The 22,035-nt window shown below is 42.2% G+C and overlaps 2 protein-coding genes across 2 annotated transcripts in view; both read left to right on the top strand.

Moving 5' to 3' along the window:
• Positions 1 to 4,902: 4,902 nt before the first annotated feature.
• On the top strand, positions 4,903 to 13,988 carry TMEM86B (transmembrane protein 86B). Its single transcript, XM_020792864.3, has 3 exons — positions 4,903 to 6,137; positions 10,516 to 10,768; positions 13,052 to 13,988. The coding sequence occupies exons 1-3, from the start codon at positions 6,048 to 6,050 to the stop codon at positions 13,447 to 13,449; spliced, it is 741 nt and encodes a 246-aa protein (XP_020648523.3). The 5' UTR covers positions 4,903 to 6,047; the 3' UTR covers positions 13,450 to 13,988.
• A 5,925-nt stretch (positions 13,989 to 19,913) lies between these two features.
• Positions 19,914 to 22,035, top strand: part of PTPRH (protein tyrosine phosphatase receptor type H) — a 32,805-nt gene continuing 30,683 nt past the window's right edge. The window contains exon 1 of the mRNA XM_078377023.1: positions 19,914 to 21,712. The gene's annotated coding sequence lies outside the window, so the exon portion shown is untranslated. The remainder of the gene's footprint in view (positions 21,713 to 22,035) is intronic.

Here is a 22,035-nt window from a genome sequence, read left to right as displayed (position 1 = left end):
TAAGCTTGACCAATCCACACCACAAATATTCAGTTGCTGTTGGACTACAGTCCCTGTCATTCCCCTTGGCACATATGATGGCCATTGTAGTCCAATCTGTCTTGAGGGAACCAGCTTGTGGTAGGCTTTTCTGAACAGCATGGCATCTGGGATATTCTGTGACTACATAATAGCAGATATCCTAAATTAGCTCCACTATTATGACCAGCCCTGTGCTACAGTGGTTCAACTGCAGTACTGCTGTCGCCTGTGCTCATGAGATGGATCCCAACAGGCTCAGGTAGTTGGCTCAAGGTTGACTGAGCCCTCCATCATTCTGAGGTCAGTAAAATGAATACCCACTCACTGGGGAGCAAAGTGTTCCTTGCATAATAATTACGTTGTAAACCGAGTACTTTAGCACTATGGGTCAGTATATGTAAGTCGAAATAACAACAACAATAATAATAATGAAAGGAGAAAATCTAATAAGCAACATTCCTTTACTCTTTTTTGTCTGATCCCTGTGTACTAAATTTAATAAGATGGTGTTTGTTATTCCATAGCATGCATTTCATAATGTAGGAAGTTTGATGTAATGGGCATGGCCTAGTTTGGTCCAGTTTTTCATTCATCATCAAACAGTCACTCATCCATTTTAATATTTAGGCACATAACCTTATAATTGCCTCGTCCTGTTCTTAAGTGATCAATCTGATTTTCTTAGGCAACTTCACTCTAGTTTACTCTGTTTATAGTCTACCTGCAGTTTCAGAGGAATTATGCCTTTAGCATATAGAAAAGCTTTGATTTTAATTGATAGAGATTTGGTTGGCTAGATTTAATTACATGTACTTAGCCAAAGGAAGGAGACAGTTCAATCTCAGTTTTTTAAGTGCAAAGTTGGGTGTGGGTTGATTTCAACCATTATTTGTTTGTTTATTCATTACCTTTGTCCTCAATGCAACCTAAAAGGCATCACAAGATCTCATAGACTCAGGCTCTAATTCGAGTGTGCAATCTCTTCTCTTAGCTGAACATGTAAAACTGCATGACTTCAGTATGGTCAAGATCAAAAACAATCAGCCATGTTAGTCTGTCTCAGCATGTCGGCAAAAGTGAAAGGGAGAGAGGCGAAATATTGCAGCATTTAAAAAACTAATAAATTTATTTCAAAAAATCAAAGCTGTGTGGTCCTTACACAACACAATGCAGGAGTAGGAGATACCTTTATTAGATCATTAAAAATCATACAATCAGCTAGGTTTTGTGGATCAAAGCCCACTTCAGGCATGTACTGGTGGCTTCTAAGTGCAGAAAATTTAGAATCCCAAAAGTTCAGCATAAACTTTCATGGATAAAAAATCCATTACTTCAAGTACAGGAGTGCAGATACATCTCCCTTATATTTATTTTGTAGTGAGATTCACTGAGGATATAGGTAACAGGCCAACTGAAAATGGCTCGTTAACATAGGAATGGGACTACCAATCTGTTAACTATTAGATTCTATCCAGGGCGATAGACTAGGTAGATATCACTGTCACAAGAATGTTGCTCCTGTCCCCAAAGACTTGTTTAACATCTACAGTAACATGATGAAGAAAAGATCTGGAGAACTCAAAAGCCTGCACAGTATCATTTGATCTTTTGTGTTAGCCTAATAAAGATGCTGTCCTAAAAAGGATCTTTGGTACCTTTCTTCTTTCATTGTATGTTATTTTATTTTACAATCTGTATCAAAATCTAATTGTTTCTTGCAACCAGCCCAGAGAACTTTGGCTTACAAGGCAGCATACAAGCATCATCAGAAGAGCGAATCACTTAGCAAAGAGATGAATGTTTTCCAATTAGTGCAAATTGTTACTGTATCATAGTACTTCCTGTATCCACTGCAAGACCTCTTTCCCTGGAGACGTCCTCATCTTTTACCCAGTGAGATTTTAATTCTGAGCTGTGTTTCAGTGAAAATCAGATAATTTAACCTGTCTTCAATGTGCCAAGACAACAGCCCACCTTCATTTAATGATGAAAAAATACAATGTCACTTTTCATGCCATCTTAAAAAGCAGCCTTCTACATATTGGTGCCTTCCAGATGTGTCTGACTACAAGCCTGATCATCCCCAGCCAGTATCGCCAATGATGGATGGACATAATGGGAAGTTATCATTTAACCCAGTAGCCTGAATCCAATTGTTTACTTTCAACTACAGTACTCCAAAGAATCAGTGGAGCTAATGTAAATGTTGACGTGCCACATTCTCTTGGATTTTGTGGGTCTTTTCCACGTGGAGCTCGCAACCCAATATAGGTCATGGATGTAGGTGGAAGTGGGTAGGCAACAACATCTGGAGGCACACAGATTTGGTTTCCCACCCCAATATGTCCAGTTTCTTGTAGAAGACCTGAGCCAGAAGGACAGAATGGATGTATTCCTGTCAATTCTACCAGATTTTGTAGAAGCTTTTGAAGATGGTTCTTTTCGAGACCTCCTATCTGAAGTAAGTAGGATCAGGGGCACAATGCTTGTAATTGATTTTTGCCTAGACTGTGGTTCTGTCTATGTTATATGTGATAGCACAAAAGTGCAGGCAGGGCAGGGCCTCATGACCTGACTGCCACAGAACTGACTCTGTTCTGAAATCAATGATGATCTCAGGAACAGAAGCCTCTTATCTCCTATATCTATTCCAGCAAACTACCATGGTAAGTGGGACTAAAAGATGTCTGAAAGAACAAGAATCAGCATGATGCCCTCCTCTGTAGCTCCCCCCTAACAGAAATAAACCATAAGGGCAAGCAAACTAGTTTCCGTATTGTTATGTTCAACCAAAGTAACACTATTGAGTGAGATCATAAAGGGAACTGGGATGTGGTGTCATAAAACAAATGTTTTACTCAGCTCTGTCTCTTTCCCCCACACCGCACTGAGATGAGTAATGAGGGCAAAACAACAACAACAACAACAAGCCCAGCAGCTTAAGCTAGGCAAGATGGAAGCACTGCCAAGTGACGAGAGCACCTAACTAAGAGATTAGGAATCAACGTACTCTGACTAGTTCTGAACTCTTTCTTAAGAGACAGGGTGTGCAGGAGTGCTTTTGAAAATTCCTAAAGACTTTTGCTGGTATTGCTGTGGCTTAACTTTGTGGCACACCGAGCATTCAGATAGGTCCACCCTATGTACTATTATCCCTTGTAGGCAGCATTTATATAGTGACAGAAAAGGGCAAAATTATTAGTTATTCCATCTGTCATATTACTGCTAGGGATTGGGGGGCAGAGGGGTGTTACCACGTATTTCTACTTCCTGGAGCAAAACAATGAATATGGTGCACTTGACTGAGGTGAGCATGGACCTAAGGCATCAGAATGATTTGGGACAGCCATGATGAAGTTGAGACCTGAATCACAAGCTCACAAGACCTTGCCCACTTCAGCGTTTAATGTAGCTCCTAATGTTGGACTAAGACCTGAAAATCTGGGTTCGGATCCATGCTTGACCATGAGACTCACTGGTGACCTTGCTCCAGTCACTTTCTCTCAGCATGACCTACCTCAAGAAATTGCTGTGAGGGCAAAGTGGGGAAGACAAGAGACAGGTTTGCTACCCTGTGCTCACTGGTGAAATGGTGGGATATAATCCACCCTGAGCTCTCGCTGGAAGGACAGATCCTGAAGCTGAGGCTCCAATACTTCGGCCATCTCATAAGAAGAGAAGACTCCTTGGAAAAGACCCTGATGTTGGGAAAGTGTGAAGGCAAGAAGAGAAGGGGATGGCAGAAGACGAGATGGTTACACAGTGTCATTGAAGCCACAAACATGAATTTGACCAAACTTTGGGAGGCAGTGGAAGACAGGAGGGCCTGGCGTGCTCTGGTCCATGGGGTCATGAAGAGTCGGACATGACGTAATGACTAAACAACAACAAAAACATAACATCCATCCAACCATTCTAAGGAGACTGATTGGAACAGATGTATGAGATGGCTTGATTTCAGAAAGGAGGATAAATGGCTTACTCAGCTCTGTGACATCCCAGTCATGAGGCCCTGCAAGATTCCAGCATGTTCTCCATGCTATGAAACCACTACTGTTTGTTTGTTCAATTCCCTCCAACCAGCATGTTGTTTCAGTTATTATCTCTATTCAGGGAACATTCTCTCTGTGGCAGCTTGTTTCAAGATGAATGTAGAAACTTTTCACAGAGTTTCATCCTGTTTGATTCCTGTGAGAGGAGCTGGGCTCTTCACGAGACCCCGAAGTGCAGGACAATGCTCCTAATAAGTCACCTTTTCCTTGAAACGTGGCTCTCTTTGATCATAAAGCCCTCCTTTGATGTTTCACTGAAAGAAGGGGGCATGGAGTTTTGGGTTCCTGGGCTGGATAGAATCATCTTCCCATACAAGAACAGGGAATTGTAAAATAAATTTCTCGATTTGTACTGCTCCATGCCGCATACATATGAGTCATGGCATTAGGAACATCACTTCCTCCTTGGCCCTCCTTCCACAGCAAAGAGCACTGTCCACATCAACATTGGTCTTTGCTTGAAGCATCTGGAGAGCGCATTAAAAATCCAGTTCAGTACTGTGTACTCTCACCAGTAGCTGCTCTTCAGGGTTTGAGACACAGGTTTTTCCCCAGATGTACTGGGTAAAGCCAGAACCTGAATCCATGGCTTTATGAATGCAAAAGATGCTGGGAAATTCTTTGAATTTTAATTCAAGAGACCTTGAAGTCACCAGGTTAAGGAAGAGATACTATGCCACATTCTCTCTCTCTCTCTCTCTCTCTCTCTCTCTCTCTCTCTCTCTCTCTCTCTCACACACACACACACACACACACACACACACACACACACACACACACACACACACACACACACACACACACACACGTTTGTGTAACATACCTGGAAACCCTTTTAGCCAACTCTTCCCTCCCCACTACAGGCCAGTTGGTCTTGCTTTGTCTCTCCTCCAGTGACACAAGGTAGTGCTACTATTGGCTGGCCAACTGACTGTCTCTTCACTTCACTGGAAACAGGTGCATATTGACAATCTGGTACCAAGCAGAGACAGGGTGACATGTATCATAAAATCATAGAATAATGGGATTGGAAGGGACCTACAGGGCCATTAAATCCAACCCCCTGCTCAATGAGGGAATCCAGATCAAAGTAGATCTGACAGATTATTGTTTTTCTAGTATTGGAGCACTCACCTCCTCCCAAGATAATTGGTTCCATTGTCATACTGCTCTAACAGGAAACTTTCCTGAATATTCAGCTGAAACCTGGCTCCCTGTAACTTGAGCCCATTATTATGTGTCCTGTACTCTGGGATGACTGAGAACAGATCCTGCCCCTCCTCTGTATGCTACCATTCAAGCATTTGAAGAGTGCTATCATATCCCCTCAATCTTCTTTTCTGAAGGCTAAACATGCCCAATTCTTTCAGTTTTTCCTCATGGGTCTTGGTTTCCAACTCCATGATCATCCTTGTTGCCCTCTTCTGAACTTGTTTCAGTTTGTTGGCATCGCTCTTAAAGTGCAGTGACCAGAACTGGACACAGTACTCAAGGTGAGACCCAAGTAGTGCCAAATAAAGAGGAACTAGTACATCATGGGATTTGGAGACTGTAGGCGGGGCATAAATAAATAAATAAATAAATAAATAAATAAATAAATAAATAAATAAATAAATAAATAAATAAATAAATAAATAAATAAATAAATAAATAAATAAATAATGCAGCCTAAAATAGCATTTGCCTTTTTTTGCAGCCACATCACACTTTTGGCTTATATTCAGCTTATGATCTACAATTCCAATATCCTTCTCACTCTCAATATTGCAGAGACAAGGATCTCCCGTCTTGTAACTATGCATTCCCCCCAACCCCCAGTATACAACTTTGCACTTATAGCTCTTAAATTTCATTCTGCTGTTTCCAGCCCAGTGTTGAATTGATTGTCCTGTTATCAAAGGGCTGGTTGTAACGTGGAAAAGATGAAAGTCCATCTTCGTGCCAGGTGCGACTGTGATCGGCCTCTACTGCCTTATGATCAGCAGCACATCTAACACCAGGAATAAAAAAAACATGGATATCCTGGAGGTAGATGCCCAGTACAGGAGAAAGGTTGCAGCTAATGTAAGTGCTTGATAGTGCCTGTGTCACAGTGGAGAGAGGGGGCAACTGAAATATTGGAAACAGGACTCCCTGATAGTTATGTCAGCCTGCTAGTAATCGGTGGCCAGGACTGGCCAGGATCCTACCACTGAACTATGGAGACTATTTCTTCCTCTGATAAAATGCCTGAAAACTTCCCTTTTTATGCTCTTTGTCTTTGTTTTTCTTATCTTTTCTTTCTTATTTTTCTTTTCATAATTTTCATTCAGAAAAAAGTCAAGAATTCCCCCCCCCCAAGATTTTTCAGTTGTAATAAGAACATTGTTTACAAAGCTCCTAGTTCACCAGCCTCCTCTGGGTCTTTCTTTCTTTCTTTCTTTCTTTCTTTCTTTCTTTCTTTCTTTCTTTCTTTCTTTCTTTCTTTCTTTCTTTCTTTCTTTCTTTCTTTCTTTCTTTCTTTCTTTTCTTCCTTCCTTCCTTCCTTCCTTCCTTCCTTCCTTCCTTCCTTCCAGACCGTTGCACACTTGCACATTTTAAAATTATGGACATGTATGAAATTTATGCAAAATTAAATACAAATTAAAATGTTAAGATAATTAGACTGCTTTTGACCAGAAATGGGCTACTTCAATACTGTTATCTTCTTTTGTGCATGTGGTGGAGCATGTTGCAGGATCCATTTTGATTTACAAGTTAATAGTTTTCTGAGGATTCTTACATTAAATAGCTCCGTGCATTATTATTTTACCTCTAAATGGGATAATCCAGCCCTTCTCCCTTAAAGATCAGGCAAGCTTTCCCCGAGTGGCTGGCTGCCTAAGTGTTTTGGTTTTTTTAAAGTGGATTGTTATACCTTACTGCTTTTAATGTGTTTTGATGTTGCTTATGTTTCTTGTATGGTATTTGTTTAACTCTGTTTACTATTTGTATGCTCACTGTTGTTAGCTTTTAATGATGTAAGCAGCCTTGGGTCCTTTTAAGGAGAAAGGTGAGGTAAAAATGTTTTGAAAGAAAGAAAGAAAGAAAGAAAGAAAGAAAGAAAGAAAGAAAGAAAGAAAGAAAGAAAGAAAGTATTATGCCCATTTTGTTGAGCTTGACCCAAACATCTGCCCCAAAGTCCTGCATTCACAATATCACTGTGACGAAAGCAATAGGTACCACCACATTGAATGCCCATTCAGATTTTGTGTCTCTGAAAGACCCTGATCACCTCTATAAGTCCTGTACAGATGTTGAGATCTGCCTTTGTCTCAGTTCCAGCACCTTCAGAGGTGTGCTTGATGAGGATTGTAATTTTAAAGGAGAGATTTTTTTAACGGCTCTCTTAACTCCATTCTGTTTTAATATGATGGTCGATTTCATTACATTTCAGTATTTACACCAGGAAGAAAAGTGGTACCTTCCCTCTTGAGGGAATTTGCACTCAGGAGAGAATTTGGAGCTTTAGAATTTATACCTGGCGAATATCTGTGTTCATCCTGGGTGTGCAGGTGAAGTCTATCTGAGGTTTCTTCTCTTGGACTTTTCGGCTCAGCTGGAAGATTTGTTCTTGCACAGTGGTAAATCCAGTATGGAATTGCTGGAGAGTGGACAGAACTCAGAAAAGTTACTTTTTTTTCTACCTGAAGACACATAGCAATTCCTTGAAATTCCAGGCAGCACTCTAAGATCTGACAAACCTATTCATAATTCTGATACTGATGTAAATGGACTGGCTGACTGTGGGCTTTGCTCAGGGCTGGCCTTGCTATTAGGCAGAGTGATCCATTCACCTCAGATGGCTGATACAAGAAGGTGTAGAAAATGAGAGCTGTCACGGATTCGGCCATGTGCTCCCTAAGCTAAATTGCTGTCTTCAAGTATGGAGAAAAATGCAATCCTATTGTCAGGAATACACACTTGCAAAAAGATTCAACTGAAAATCCAGACAGCTTTTTCACATTTTATATTTATTTCATTTATTTAAAATATTTTTACCTCACCTTTCTCCTTAAGACAGACCCAAGGCAATTCACACCATTAAGAGACAATATTAGAAGCTAAAAAAACCCCAGGAAGTATATAATATTAAAAAGGATCAAACAAATGCTACACTTAAAAAAGGGCAAACAAAAGCAACATTTTGCATTGAAGGAATGCCATCTTGCTTCTTCTGCTTCAGGCAGCAAATGTCTTTAGCTGGTCCTCTCTCTGCTGTTGATTGGTACAGTATTCATTTCTTTGTGTTGGAGTGGCACAATGTAATGAGAAGATCAACAGTGCCAGGTGATTATGATAATGATGATGATGATGATGATGATGATGATGATGATGATGATGGAGGCCCAGGTGGGGAATCAAACTCTCAATCTCTGGTTCCACAGCCAGATACCTAAACCACAGAGTTATCCAGCCAGCTGCCAAAAGCTATCCTGATAAGCTGTCTTAATCTTCCCCGTCTCTCATCTTCCTAAACAAGAAACAGAAACACACACACGCACATACACACGTGTCCTGGCCTAGGGCACCCACACCCTCCTCATTTGCCGTGAACTGAGTCAGCATCCCACACATATGACCCAAGATGATTTGTAGACGGTGTTGATTCGGAAATGATTCCTTGAGCTGGTTTTCCTGGACAAAAGAGCAGTGGAGTTTGGCCCATCCTCAGAAATGTTGTGCCGTGGATTGCGTCAAGGGTGACAGGGGATTGTTGGAAGTACAGTATAACCCGAAAGCAAATTGCTTAAACCTATTTGAATTCATGGAACTGTACTGGATTTTCATGCATCCAACATGGTAAGTTTTTTAAAAAAGAAATAAATTAAAAATAAATGCCATAGTCAGTGATTTTCTATAATTGATTTGTCAGTGATTTTCTATAATTGATTTGTCAGTGATTTTCTATAATTGATTTGTCAGTGATTTTCTATAATTGACTAGAAAACATTGGTAGCGGCGGTGGGAGAAATTATTTATGAAGAAGCAACTGGAGTGATTTGGGGATTTAGGGTTCATAGCCAACTGTGAGCTTATGGCACATTTTTGTCTCTTTTTCATCCTGGACAGCTCAGTGGTTTCGGTCTCTGGCTGTGGAGCCAAAGGTTGGGAGTTCAATTCCCCACTGTGCCTCCTTGACAAGGGCTAGACTTTGTGGGCTTCTTCCAGCTTTGCAATTCTAAATCTAAGAAAATTGTTTCCATTCTAAGCTATTTCTGATGTCACTAATTGACTGGATGAGGCTGAACTAACTGAAACTTACTCTAGTAAAAAAGAGGTGTTCCCAATTAGTTAAATAGTGGGTCAGGAAAAAGGGATCCAACCTATGCTGGATATTAACCTCCTCTTCAAACTCAGGACCATAGCTTAGATGTATTTCTGGACTGAGCCCTGAACCTCGATGCTCAGATTCTGGTGGTACCCAAGAGTAGTTAAAAGGGACATGGTGGCACTGCAGGTTAAACCACAGAAGCCTCTGTGCTGCAAGGTCGGAAGACAAGCCATCGTAAGATCGAATCCACGTGATGGAGTCAGCTCCCGTCGCTTGTCCCAGCTCCTGCCAACCTAGCAGTTCTAAAGCATGCAAATGCGAGTAGATAAATAGGCACTACCTTGGTGGGAAGGTAACAGCGTTCCATGTCTAGTCGTGCTAGCCACATGACCAAGGAAACTGTTATCGCACAAACGCTGGCTCTATGGCTTGGAAACGGGGATGAGCACTGCACCCTAGAGTCAGACATGACTGGACTAAATGTCAAGGGGAACCTTCACCTTTTGTACAGTTATCGCTAGTCTGCTAACTGTGCCCATTCCTGAAGAAGTCTAACCTGGCCAGACTGACACATATGTCAGTTACAGCATGTTTGGATTAATGTAACACTCTCAGTGTGGAGCTGCCTTTGGAAGGTGTTATTCAGAATCTCAAGCAGGTCCAAAATGTCACAGCCATGTGCAGATCATGACCAATAAAAGCCCTGTATGGCTTAGGGCCAGGCTATCCGAAGGACCTGTCTTTTCATATAAGCCTGCCCAGGTCACCAGAGGCCTTCCTGTCTCACCATCCTTGGTAGCTGCTCCCAGGATACAAAACTCCCTTGCTAGGCTTAGCCCTTTCCCTAGCATTTCTTCTGTCACCAGCAAAGACATTGGTATTTAAATAGCTCTCTGGTGGATGGTGAAGGCAGGTGTTGAACTTTTTTTGTCTTGTTTTAAAATGGCAAAATTATTGTTAATTTTATAATTTATTTGGCAGCACTGAAATTCTGTATTAGTAATATTAATACATGCCCTAAGTTGCCTTGGATCCTACAAGGGAGAAAGATGGAATGAATGAATGAATGAATGAATGAATGAATGAATGAATGAATGAATGAATGAATGAATAACAAACTAAATATTCTTTTTCATATCACTTACATAGATAAGGAATCAGCTGTATCACCTGCTACCTTTCTTGGCCTCCTGCGTCCTCTATTTTGCCCTCAGTCTCCTCGAACCCAGTGTGCTGAGCACTGTTGTCAAATGCCTCCCAACACTCTCTTTGGCGTTCTTTGTGGCTGTCCAGTCCCACAGTACCGGAGCCTGGACTCCATATAGCCGGCGGTTATTTCAAGGCCTGCTGTTCTCAGTGGTGGGAGATGCCTGTTTGGTGTGGCCACAGCTTTTTCTTCCAGGTATGAGGTTTGAAGGGGCCTGACAGAGCTGAGGTCCAGAGGCGTCAGTGTTGATCATTTAAATGCAGTTGATTATTTAAATGTTGATCATTTAAATGCAGACCTGTGTCTCCCAAGCTCTGAATAGGAGAAAGGCAGAAGGACGCAAGATCTTGTTTATTTTGCATAAATCTTGACTTTAGCTGATCTTATCTGATGTTAATTAAATGTTAATTAAAGCAACTATCCAATAAGACGCTTACCTATAACAGCTGTTAAACTGCAACCTGCTTATAAGAGCAGTCTATGGTAACTTCTAAGATTAATAACCATTAATGAAGTTTGAATCAAAAGTGCAGTGCCTTGGCTTATTATTTCTTAGGAAGATCAAGGAAGCGCATTTCTTTCGGAATTTGGAAGGGGTATTAAATTTTCAGTACCAAGGAATGGGAGGCTGAGACCCTGAAAGACACCCTCTTAATTTATTAAGTAACATATTTCCGCTGATGCGGAAACTTCAAGTGGTGCAGAATGCGGCGGCCAGACTCCTTACTGGAGTGAGAAAATACCAACATATCTCTCCTACTCCGGCCATGCTGCACTGGCTGCCCATCCATTTCCGCATTGACTTCAAAGTGTTAATGCTTACATATAAAGCCCTAAACGGTTTAGGACCTCGATACTTGGCGGAACGCTTACTCCCAATTAGTTCTACCCGTGTCACCCACGTGAGCCAGGAGGTGAGGCTGAGGAGCCTGATGCCGAGGGAGGCCCGGAAGGAAAGAACTAGAAACCGGGCCTTCTCGGCGGTGGCTCCTCGCCTCTGGAATAACCTACCTCCGGAGATTCGCGCTGCACCCTCGCTGGGTACTTTTAAGAACCAACTAAAAACGTGGATGTATAGGCAGGCCTTCCCTTCCAGTTAATTCCTGTCCTCTTTCCTTTTTTTCCTCTTTATTTGATTTATTTTGTATTTTTCCTATCTTGCAGATTCATTTAATTAATTAATTTGTTATAAATTTTTCTTGAACTTGTTATGCTTTATGTTGTAAGCCGCCTAGAGTGGTTGAAATGACTAGATAGGCAGGGTATAAATACAATAAATAAAATAAAATAAAATAAAATAAATATTTAAGATATGGTGGTTTGGGGGTCATATTAAATCAATTGGATTTCAAATGAAAACCCAGTGAATGTTCTCCCATGGCAGGGCATATAAAATGCATCTACTCATCGAGAAGCAACAGAAAAGTAAACCTTGCATAGATTTCTGACAGATCATGTCTCCTTATCCTAGTAGATCTGCCACCCGCCCTACCTGATCAACCAGAAATGGTAGAGCTATTCCCAGAAACTGCTGGACTTGGTTTTTTTTTTCCATACACAAAATGTGCTGTTCCAAATTTAAGCGGTGTGAAAGTTATTTAAAGAAAGCTAAAGTAAAAAAGTGGTTGATGACGTGAAAGAGAAAAAAAAAACACCAACCCACAGTTCTAGAACCCTCCAACCCTGAGGTAACGGAGTCATTTTCTTACCCTTACAATTCCTGCAGCTCATATTGCTGCTCCCTCTAGAATAGAGGTGGGCAATCTCCAGAGATCTGGGAATTATGTATATCTATCCTTGTACCTTGAATGATTGTACTCAGTCTTGCCACCCATCCCACCCCAAACCCTTTATTAAAAAATGAGGATAGTTTACTGGGGAAAAAACCCCTCTTCTTGGGGGTCAATTGGAAAAGAACATAGCGATGGGAAGAAAAGGGGCTGGGGGCCAATCAAAATTGTTTGCACACCCCCAAAGGATAAAATGTTTGGTTTTGTTTAAAGGTTTAATCTTTAATAGGGTGTTGGGCTGCTGGTGGGGAGTGGATGTGGAGGGGCTGCATTTATTAATTTATTTTTTACAGTTTTATACTGTGCCATTTGATCTGGGGCCACACTGGGTGGTGTACAACAGAGAACTCTAACCAATGTATTGTATTGGCTTTTAGAGTAAACCTGGACTAAAGATGACTCTGAAATGTGAGGCACTCATGGGTGTGCATCAGATAACAATACAAAAAAAATTTAAATACAATGGGTACTTGGTCTAAGTGTTATTTCTTCTGTCCTAATGGGTCTAACACAAAAATTAACACATTACAAGGTGAAATAGAACAGCTCTTAGCAGCCATTACCATTCAGGAAGCTATATCTTGTCAGTCAGCCATTAATAATCTTATTTATTGGGTCTTAGAATGGAAGGCCTCTTAATAATGTTATTTATTTTATTTCTCTATTGTGTTCTTTCTTCTGTTTGCAGGACTGGCTGCCTTTGCTTTGTGTCATGTCTCCTACATCGCTGCATTTGGCTGGTCTCCCTTTCGGCCCTTCACCTTCATCCTTATGGCAATTTTTGTGACCACGTCTTACATTATCTTCTTGCTACCCTGTCTTGAAGGCATCTATATTTGGGCCACTGCGGCCTACACAGGCTTAATTGGCATCATGGTCTGGCGTGCTTTGTCCAGGCCAGAACATCACCTCAGCACTTCTGTTGGCAGCCTCTTCTTCCTTGTGTCTGATCTCCTTGTGGGAATCAGTAAGTTCTGCTCCTCCCTGCCTCACGCTCGCCTCTTGATCATGACCACCTATTATACAGCCCAGGGTTTGATTTCACTTTCTGTGGCCTGCCAGAAGGTCCACTGGAAGTCTAACTGAACCTTTGGATTGAGCAGTTGAATAAACGTTTTGTTTAGCATGAAAAGGACTTAAGAATTCTGCCTTTCAGCAATTCCCCTCTCAAATACACTTTCTCCATCAGCTTTCTCCAAATATATCACATGCTCTGGTCCACTGCTGGATTCCTTTCAGAAATCTGTGTTGTTCCAGAAAATTCCAAGGATGACTTCCACATGTTGTATCTTCTGTGACAAGCTCTTTTGCACAGTCACTTCTCTCTTCCCATAATGAAGATGCTAAAAGTGGGAACATCTCAAGATTAAGGAGCACTATATCTCCGAGAAAACATTCCCCCCCAAGACCAATGCCATTATCCAGTAACCACTCACCTTGTCTCCTGTGTTTTACTCAGCCAGAACAATTAAATCTGCACATTGTCTCCAGCAAGAATTGATTTCCATTTTTCTTTCAGATTTTAACCATTTCTCTTGTTTTTCCCCCAATAAAGTATCTTGTGAGCCCTTTTCTCTTTCACAAAAAGAAACACTAATCTAGCTGATCATTCAAGGTAAAATAAATGAGAAAAGAAGGGCCGGAAGGATATCATTGTTTATTTTTAAAATATTGTCGGCTGCCTTGAATCCTTTTTTAGGAGAAAGGTGCAGTGTAAATATTTGAAATAAAACGTATAAATAAAATAAAGCTGGGAGTTGTAGTTTAAAAAAGCAACTTATTCATGATCTGGATTCCAAGTGGTTTAGTTAGGTATTTGGTTATGTGGTGTCAAGTCAGAAGAACCAACTTCAACCAGCCCCAATAAGGCTTTCAAGGTAAGTGAGATATTTAAGGAGTGGTTTTACCAGTCCCACTTCTCCCAATAAATTTCAATGGCCAATTGGGGATTTGAACCCCATGCTCCAGAGTTCTAGTCTTCCACTTTATCCACTGCACACCGTACTGGGCACCCATTCAAAGTGATAATATTATTAAATAATGGTGGTAGTGCCTCACCCACCATTTTTCATGAATGGGATAAAGAAAAATGGATGTGTTTGTTACCCCAAGCATCTGACTCATAACCAAAGAATGTTGATCTGCTTGAGCATGGGCCCCTTGGACTCCACTTTTCTTTCCTTATGAAACGAATGCACATTCCTTTTAAATATTTGGGAACAGAACCTTAAGGCAATGTTCTTAAGTGATCTGTTTGGTTTCATATAGCTGGCATCCTTGCTCTAATTTCTTTTGTTTACATTCTATCTACCGGCCAAAAGGACTCTGCTGGCTTTTACATTTCTTTCTCCTAGGCAGAGGCAGGAACAACAGAGAACATCACAGTATCTGATAGAACCTAATGTCAAATGTATGAAATGCACTTCCGATATTTCAGCTTAAGGCTCTGAACATGTAAGACTTCATAACTTCACCACCTCCAGCTTTTTCTCATCCTCTCATTTCTTTACAATCTAGCTCAGGGACTAAGCAATGTGTGGCCCTTCCGATACTTTGGAGCTGCAGCTGGCTTCAGCCCTCACCATCATAGTCACAGCAAGATATGGAGTAGAGATGAGCAGAAATTAGAAAATGAATAACCAAATTTACTTGAAAATTGCTAATTCAGCTAATCACTTTCATACAAATCAATGCCCCCCTGCAGGTGCGTGCGTGCTCTCGGGCACATGCACAAAGTGGTGGGGGAGCACCCACTGGCTTGCCAGTGCTGGCATGAGCACTCCCCCACCCCTTCGCGCATGTGCAGGGTGTCTGCATGCCCAAGCATGTGCTCACCCCTTCACTTGGGCACTTGGGCACTCAGGCGTATGCATGAGAGGGTGGGGGGGCGCTCACGCCAGTGCTGGCATGTGCACACGTACGCAAAGCAGCTGTGGGGAGGAGAGTGCATGCAGAGGGGGCCGGGCGTTCTGTCTTCACGGCCCGGTCTGGCTCAGACCACAGACCGGCACCAGGCCGCAGACCAGGGGTTGACTGCCTCTGCCTACCTCTGCCCTACAAATCAATGAATTTTTAGCAGTTTTTTATCCATGCCACCCAAGGCACCTGGAGACATAAAAATTGCTGGTAAACTTCCTCAGACTCTCCTCTACAAACTTTCCAAGTTTGGTGAAGATTGGGTTTCCTCAAGCCAGCTGTTAAAGGGCACTTTCCTGGGAGGGGGACCCATTTTGTGGGTGTATCACTTGGATGTCTGACACCCAACCTTCACCAAATTTGGAGGGATTGGAGAGGAGCACCAGTAGAAGCCTCTCTGTGATTTTGGTGTCTCTGGGTGCCTACATTTCAGTTGATGTAATCTTGCACTGGCAGATGATCTGTGGGGAGGAGGAGGACAATGTGGCCTGGAATGTCCTTCATGTGCACTTACCTGACTTAAGTCTCAACTCAGACAAGAGAGAGATGCCACCCAGTGGCTGGTGTGTTTGACTACACAGCTGGGATTTCATCTGCTCTGGCTGGGGTTACACTTCTCCTCCAAAGTCAGTTCAAAGATGCTGTTACAACCTGCAGCTTTCATAGGCATAAGCTGATGGACTAGTTGCAGACTCCCCTGAACAGAGTCTAGCCATAAGTATTTCTCCTTGCATTATTCAACCAGTCTCTGAGCATGGCGATTTTTATCAGTGTCACTATTGTGGTTAAGCTGTCTGAGTCAAGGCAGAGAATGCACAGTGCAGCAGGCTAGCTTAGGATGCTGTGGAAGAGTGAAACGTGGCTGGTGGTTGTGGTGGCTGTGGCAGCAGCTTCTTCATAAGCTCAGCTGCACCCTCATTCTGGCAGGCATACACTCTTTACCAGTGCTATGTGGCTGGGAAGAACTGCAGGGAGACAGGGTGAGGTGCCTGTTTCTCTCTAGTGTCACTCGGGAGGGAAGGAAGGACAGAAAGAATGGATTTGAAATCAGCCTTAAACAGCAGTTTAAAAAAATCAGTTCCCTGTCATCCAAAAAAAACCCCAAAGTAAAATAAGCCAAGTCTTCAGGAGGAGATAAACTAGTTTACAAAGTCTCAGATTTTTATCACTAAAAATACTGAGTTAAGCCTAACATCGTTTGGAGGGTAGGAAAAAAATCTACTGTAATCAGTGATGAATTGGGTGCCTTTTGGAGAACATTTGTTCTGTCTGGGAAAGCCCTTAGATTTGCAGGTTTTTAGACAGCCACTTAGAAGTACCTTTTGTCTATTTCATTCTGTCGTGTGCTACAGATCTGCTGTTGCTGCTAGAAGTCACATATTAATAACTGTGCTATTCCTTGCCGTTCGGTTCTTTGACATTCCACTCTGTGTCTTCTGTCTTGGAAAGAGCAGAAGGTATGTCTTACTTTCTCTATTGCAGACTAGCATAATCGGAGGCAAGGGGTCACACCCCCTTTTCACTAAACCAGAGTGTACATTTCTAACAGTGCAGGACAATTATGCTTTTCCCAATTGTTGAACATATATTACGGGAAACATAACTGTCCTATGGCATTAGTTATGGAAAGCTTTGCTTATTTATTTATTTTTGATCATTTATATTCTCAGTTGTCTTAGAAGGCAATGCACAGCAGCTAGCTGTAGCTACATTAACACAGTATTATGATAACAAACTGGGGGGGGGGGGGGAGGAGACCGGCTAAATGCAGCAAAATACTGCCAAACACAATAGGGGCAAAGAAACACCGCTGAGAAGTCTGAAACAATAACAAGAATCTGGGCTGCCTGTTATAAACAGGGAGTGTACTAAAAATAGTTCAAAATAATTGAAGCAAGTATATCTCTAAAAGGCCATTCTGCACCTCTGTCTTCCTGTATAGCAGTGGTCCCCAACCTTGGGCCTCCAGATGTTCTTGAACTACAACTCCCAGAAGCCTTTGCCACCACCTCTGCTGGCCAGGATTTCTGGGAGTTGAAGTCCAAGAACATCTGGAGGCCCAAGGTCGGGGACCACTGCTGTATAGTATTTGCTATCTCACATGTCAAAATCAAGTCCTACCACAAGAGGGAGCCAACATCACATCTATAACTAACATGTGAGGGAGATTCCCAGAAATATCAAAAATTGAATGGAATGATAAAGAATTGAATAATGGGAAGAATGCTGTGTACGCCCCCACACGTCCCCAAGGCTCAAATAAATTGCTAGGGTGGCAATATCCTACCCATAGGCAGTCAGCAGGCCAGGCTCAATCTTGAATATGCAGTCTGAGAATTGTAGGCCTCTTAGCCTATCATCTGCTTTGTTTCTTGTCCTCAGCTTGCAGTGCTGGCTCTCTTTGCTCCATGTCATGTCCCCAACACCTCATCTTTCAGCACATACCCCATTGGTACCTTGGCTTCATCATCATCACCATCATTGTAGGGGCCATGTTCATTTCTACCAGTCCCTGTGACCATGAACGTATGGTGAGATTTGTTTTACCTCAAATGTCACCTGAGTGCTTTACTTGGGTAGCTTGTTCCTCTTTGCAAGCCATGCCGTTTTCCAAGAAAGTCTGCTCTTTCTGGACTCGTATGCGTCTGCTGAGCGCCATACGGCCACTTTCAACCAGAACTTGGAAAAAGTTACTTTTTGCATTTTTTAAGTCCCAACATTTCCCTTACTGGTTGGGAGGGGCAGTCCAAATAGGTAACTTTTTAATTTCCCAAAAAAGAGAATGTACAGTCTTTTTATTTCTCACAAGCAAATTGATCGAGGCAGAGTGAGGTGGAAACAGGGAGTTTCCATTAATCTTGCCCTCGTGTATTCCTGTTATGAACCAGAGCCCACTTGCACCTGAAATTTAAAGGGAGGCGGACACATTTATGTGCCATTAAATCAATTCTGACTTATACTGACCCTTTTCAGGGCTTTCCAGGTAGAGAGTACGCATATGTGGTTCACTCTTCCCTTCTTCGTTGGGCCTCCGAAGACTGGGTAGCTTGCCCGAGGTCACACAAGCTGGCTCTTCTCTCTGGAGTCCCAGTGGGGACTTGAACCCCCAGCCTCTGGCTCCATAACCAGATGCCCATCCCACTGAGCTTTACAGACTTTTTTCTTTTTCTAGTTTTGTAAAGGCCCAATCTTACAGCTCACTCAGCATCTCCCCCGATAAGAATGAGCAGGTGACACATGCCCAGCAGAGCAATCTACTTCCTCTTAGGTTTTGGTAGGTGTGGCGGAGGGAGTTAACAAAGCAGCCACCCAGCCTCAAGGCAGCAGGTGGCACAGCCGGCCAAGGAGGTCAGCCGCTGAGAGGAAAAGTCTGCCTTCTCAGAATGTAACTCCTTTCTCAGGAGCCCGGGAGCTTTTCATCCTGGGGTCTGCTGGCTGATGGCATCTTGTACTCCACATCCAGGAAGAGCATGGGTACCACTGCTGGTGGTAAGGAGATGGTTTCTTTCATGTGTCTTTTCCTTCTTTGTGTATTTCATTTAAAGGTTGCCCCCGGTCTAAAAATGTCAGAAATGAATAGGTAAAGGTAAAGGTTCTCCTTGACATTTTTTTTTGTCCAGTCGTGTTTGACTCTAGGGGGCGGTGCTCATCCCCGTTTCCAAGCCATAGAGCCAGCGTTTTGTCCGAAAACAATCTTCCGTGGTCACAAGGCCAGTGCGACTTAGACACAGAACGCTGTTACCTTCCCACTGAGGTGGTCCCTATTTATCTACTTGCATTTGCATGCTTTCGAACCGCTAGGTTGGCGCGAGCTGGGACAAGCGACGGGCGCTCACTCCGTCACGTGGATTCGATCTTATGACTGCTTGGTCTTCTGACCCTGCAAGCACAGGCTTTTGCGGTTTAGCCCGCAGCGCCACCACGTCCCTCAAGAAATGAATGCTGGGCCTCAAATGCAGCTGCACTTGCCTGCAAGACCTGAACATACAGTCTATGCCCAGTCCTAGGAATCAGTGTTGTCGGGCAAATGTCAAGGCCCACATTGCTGTAGAAGGTGCTTAGGTGGCCCTAAGAGCTCCCAGTCCAGGTTGCTAATCTTCTTGTGGTGCCATTAGGTCTTTTCTCGTCTTCTCTCAGCAAGGAAGCAGCTCCAGGACCAAGAGAAATGTGTTGAACCCTGGTCTCATTTGGCTGCTGCCTTTTGCTGGCCAAGTTGTCCTGCGCCATCAAGTCCCTGCATCTCAGGATGGTCAAGGAGTAGTTTGCTGCTCTTGTGACTCTCCGTGAACAAGTGGGAATTGGAACTCAAGTCTTCTAAGTCCTAAGCCAACACTCTGTCTAATATCACACTGGCTTTTGTTTGGTCATCATAGAAAGGCAGAAACAATAGTGAAGAGGAGGGGAAAGACTCATGAGCATTTGCTTGCTTGCTTGCATTGTTGCTGCCCAAATAGCTGTGCTGCCTGGGAAAAACTAAGAATGGTGTTCCCAAAAAAGTAACTTTCCCCACCTCTGCACAAACTCACATTGACTCATGCCGTGTGTCCAAAACAATCTTCATGAGAAGTCCACCTTGCAATTCTTGTCTCTGCACACTAACTTTGTTCCATAGCTAACAAACAAGGTTCTGAAGGTGAGCTATTTTCAATTAATTTGTAGAGGGTAAATGGAAGACAACATCGAGAGATGGGTTAAAGAAAAGTGGAAGAGGCAACACTGTTTTTATGCATTGCAACTAGTAGGAAAGCCAGGCTATCCTAGTGACAGAAAGACAAAGCCGACCGGGATCTGAAAGCAACGGATATTTCTGCCACAATGATATCCAAGGATTTCCAACATGTTTCCGAGGCAGACATACAGCAGAAGGAAGGGAAAATAATAGAATTAGACTTGATCCATTTAGGGAAAGACAGAACGAAAGAGACTCTGCAGCATGCTGCAATTTGTGTCAAAACAAGGACAAGTTGTATTTATCTGTTTCATATGAACAACAAACACCTCCTTAGGATGACTGACACCTTCAAACTTGATAGCTCATTCTACGTTGAAATAGGTACTATATCGTTATTGTTAAGTTTTTATGTTTAAATGTAACACATATGTAGAACATAATTTAACTTCTTATTGTAATGTTACTGTAATTTTATTAGTTTCCTATTCTGTATTATCATGTATTATTGTGTTGTTTGCTCTGGTTTGTGTGCTAAAGCCATAAGATGGATGATGATGACCCTAGTAGCATTGCAGATCTGTTTTCGGGCTGTAAACGAAATAAGCCCTTCTGAATTCTGATAAATTGCCACTCTCACCCCCGAAATGAGACTTCTCTTTGTCTTTCCATGCTTCCTTCTACAAGATAATACCAAGTGTATGCTGGAGCAGACTGCGATTTGGAGCAAAAAAGAATTCTGAATGTCTTGCACATACATGTTTGTACTACAAACCTTCATTCTGGTGCTTTGGGATGTAATTGTATTTATCGCAAACAGCATCTATTCATCAAAATACCAGATGCCCAAATACACCTGGACAGCAGGTTACAGCTGTGTGTATGTGTTTCTGAGATGTGAGGGGTATGCTAAATGATGGCAACTGAGGAAGGATGTGCAATAGGAGTTGATTATTTTTCTTCAGCTTCAAATAAGTACCATTGGGGGGGGGGGAAATAGTGAGACTTGTCACTGAGGGCTAGAAACATGTGCTTTATTTTTAATAGGTAACTTGTACTTGTCTGTTTAACCACCCTTAGTTAATAAGCAGGATTGTCTGTCTTCACTGCTTTGCTGCAGATAACAGAAATTAGAAATTTAATGAAAATATGGGAATGCAGATAATATAGGCCCTATATTATCTAGGGTAATATTCTGCAAGCTGTATTATCCCCCATGGCCAAAATCCATCTACAGTCAGTGGGATAAAGGACCAAAGGGTCGCAGGTTTTGAGTGCTAGCACTGTTTTTATTAGCAGGAATTTTACATAATCTGCAACACCCTTCTAAGTTTCTCAAAGGAACTGAAAGGAAGAGAAACAGATTTTCACAGCAACTCCTATATTGTTACGGGCCACTTCTGTCGTCAGGCAAAGTATTTGGTATTGCTGAATGGGCAATTAAGATCCATTATCTTTACTGAAGACCTGCTCTAGGTTGAGTTCACAACTGCTAGAACTGGCTTGCCCACAGCCTCCATTTTGGGACCCTCCTGGGGAGAAAGGCTCAAGCGATGATTGAAATGAACCTCAGCACTTCATGAATACAGTCCATGATCTTTACTCACAATGTAAGCCTCATTTAACAGATGTCCCCAGAATCTAATTATAGGTTTGTCACAGGCCCTGCTTACAACCACATTTTGTGCTTTTGTGGTTCCCACATGTGTTTATTCACAGAGTAGCCCTCTTAAATTTGGAAATATCTAGGGGATTTTTTTGAAGGTAGGCGTTCACTATTTATTTAAAATATTTTACCCCACCTTTCTCTTTGAAAGAACTTTCCACCTGATTTGCTTTTAAATCGCTCTTACAATTTTAAATGTTGGTAATTGTTTTAATAGGGTTTGTTTAATATTTTATGTTATAATTTACAGTGTTTTAGTTGTATTCATTTTAAATTTGTTTTTATTTCATGGCATTAGGATAGATAACCAGTATTCTGTTGTGTATCTCTGTTTGCATTATGGGAGTGATATCACCAGCCATGACAGATTGCTACTAATTTCCCTTTTCAGCTTCAGGGTGCATGAAGTCACAAGCATGCT

Source organism: Pogona vitticeps, chromosome 6, assembly GCF_051106095.1.
Source record: "Pogona vitticeps strain Pit_001003342236 chromosome 6, PviZW2.1, whole genome shotgun sequence".
Lineage (NCBI taxonomy): Eukaryota > Metazoa > Chordata > Lepidosauria > Squamata > Agamidae > Pogona > Pogona vitticeps.
This window is presented reverse-complemented; position numbering and strand designations above follow the sequence as displayed.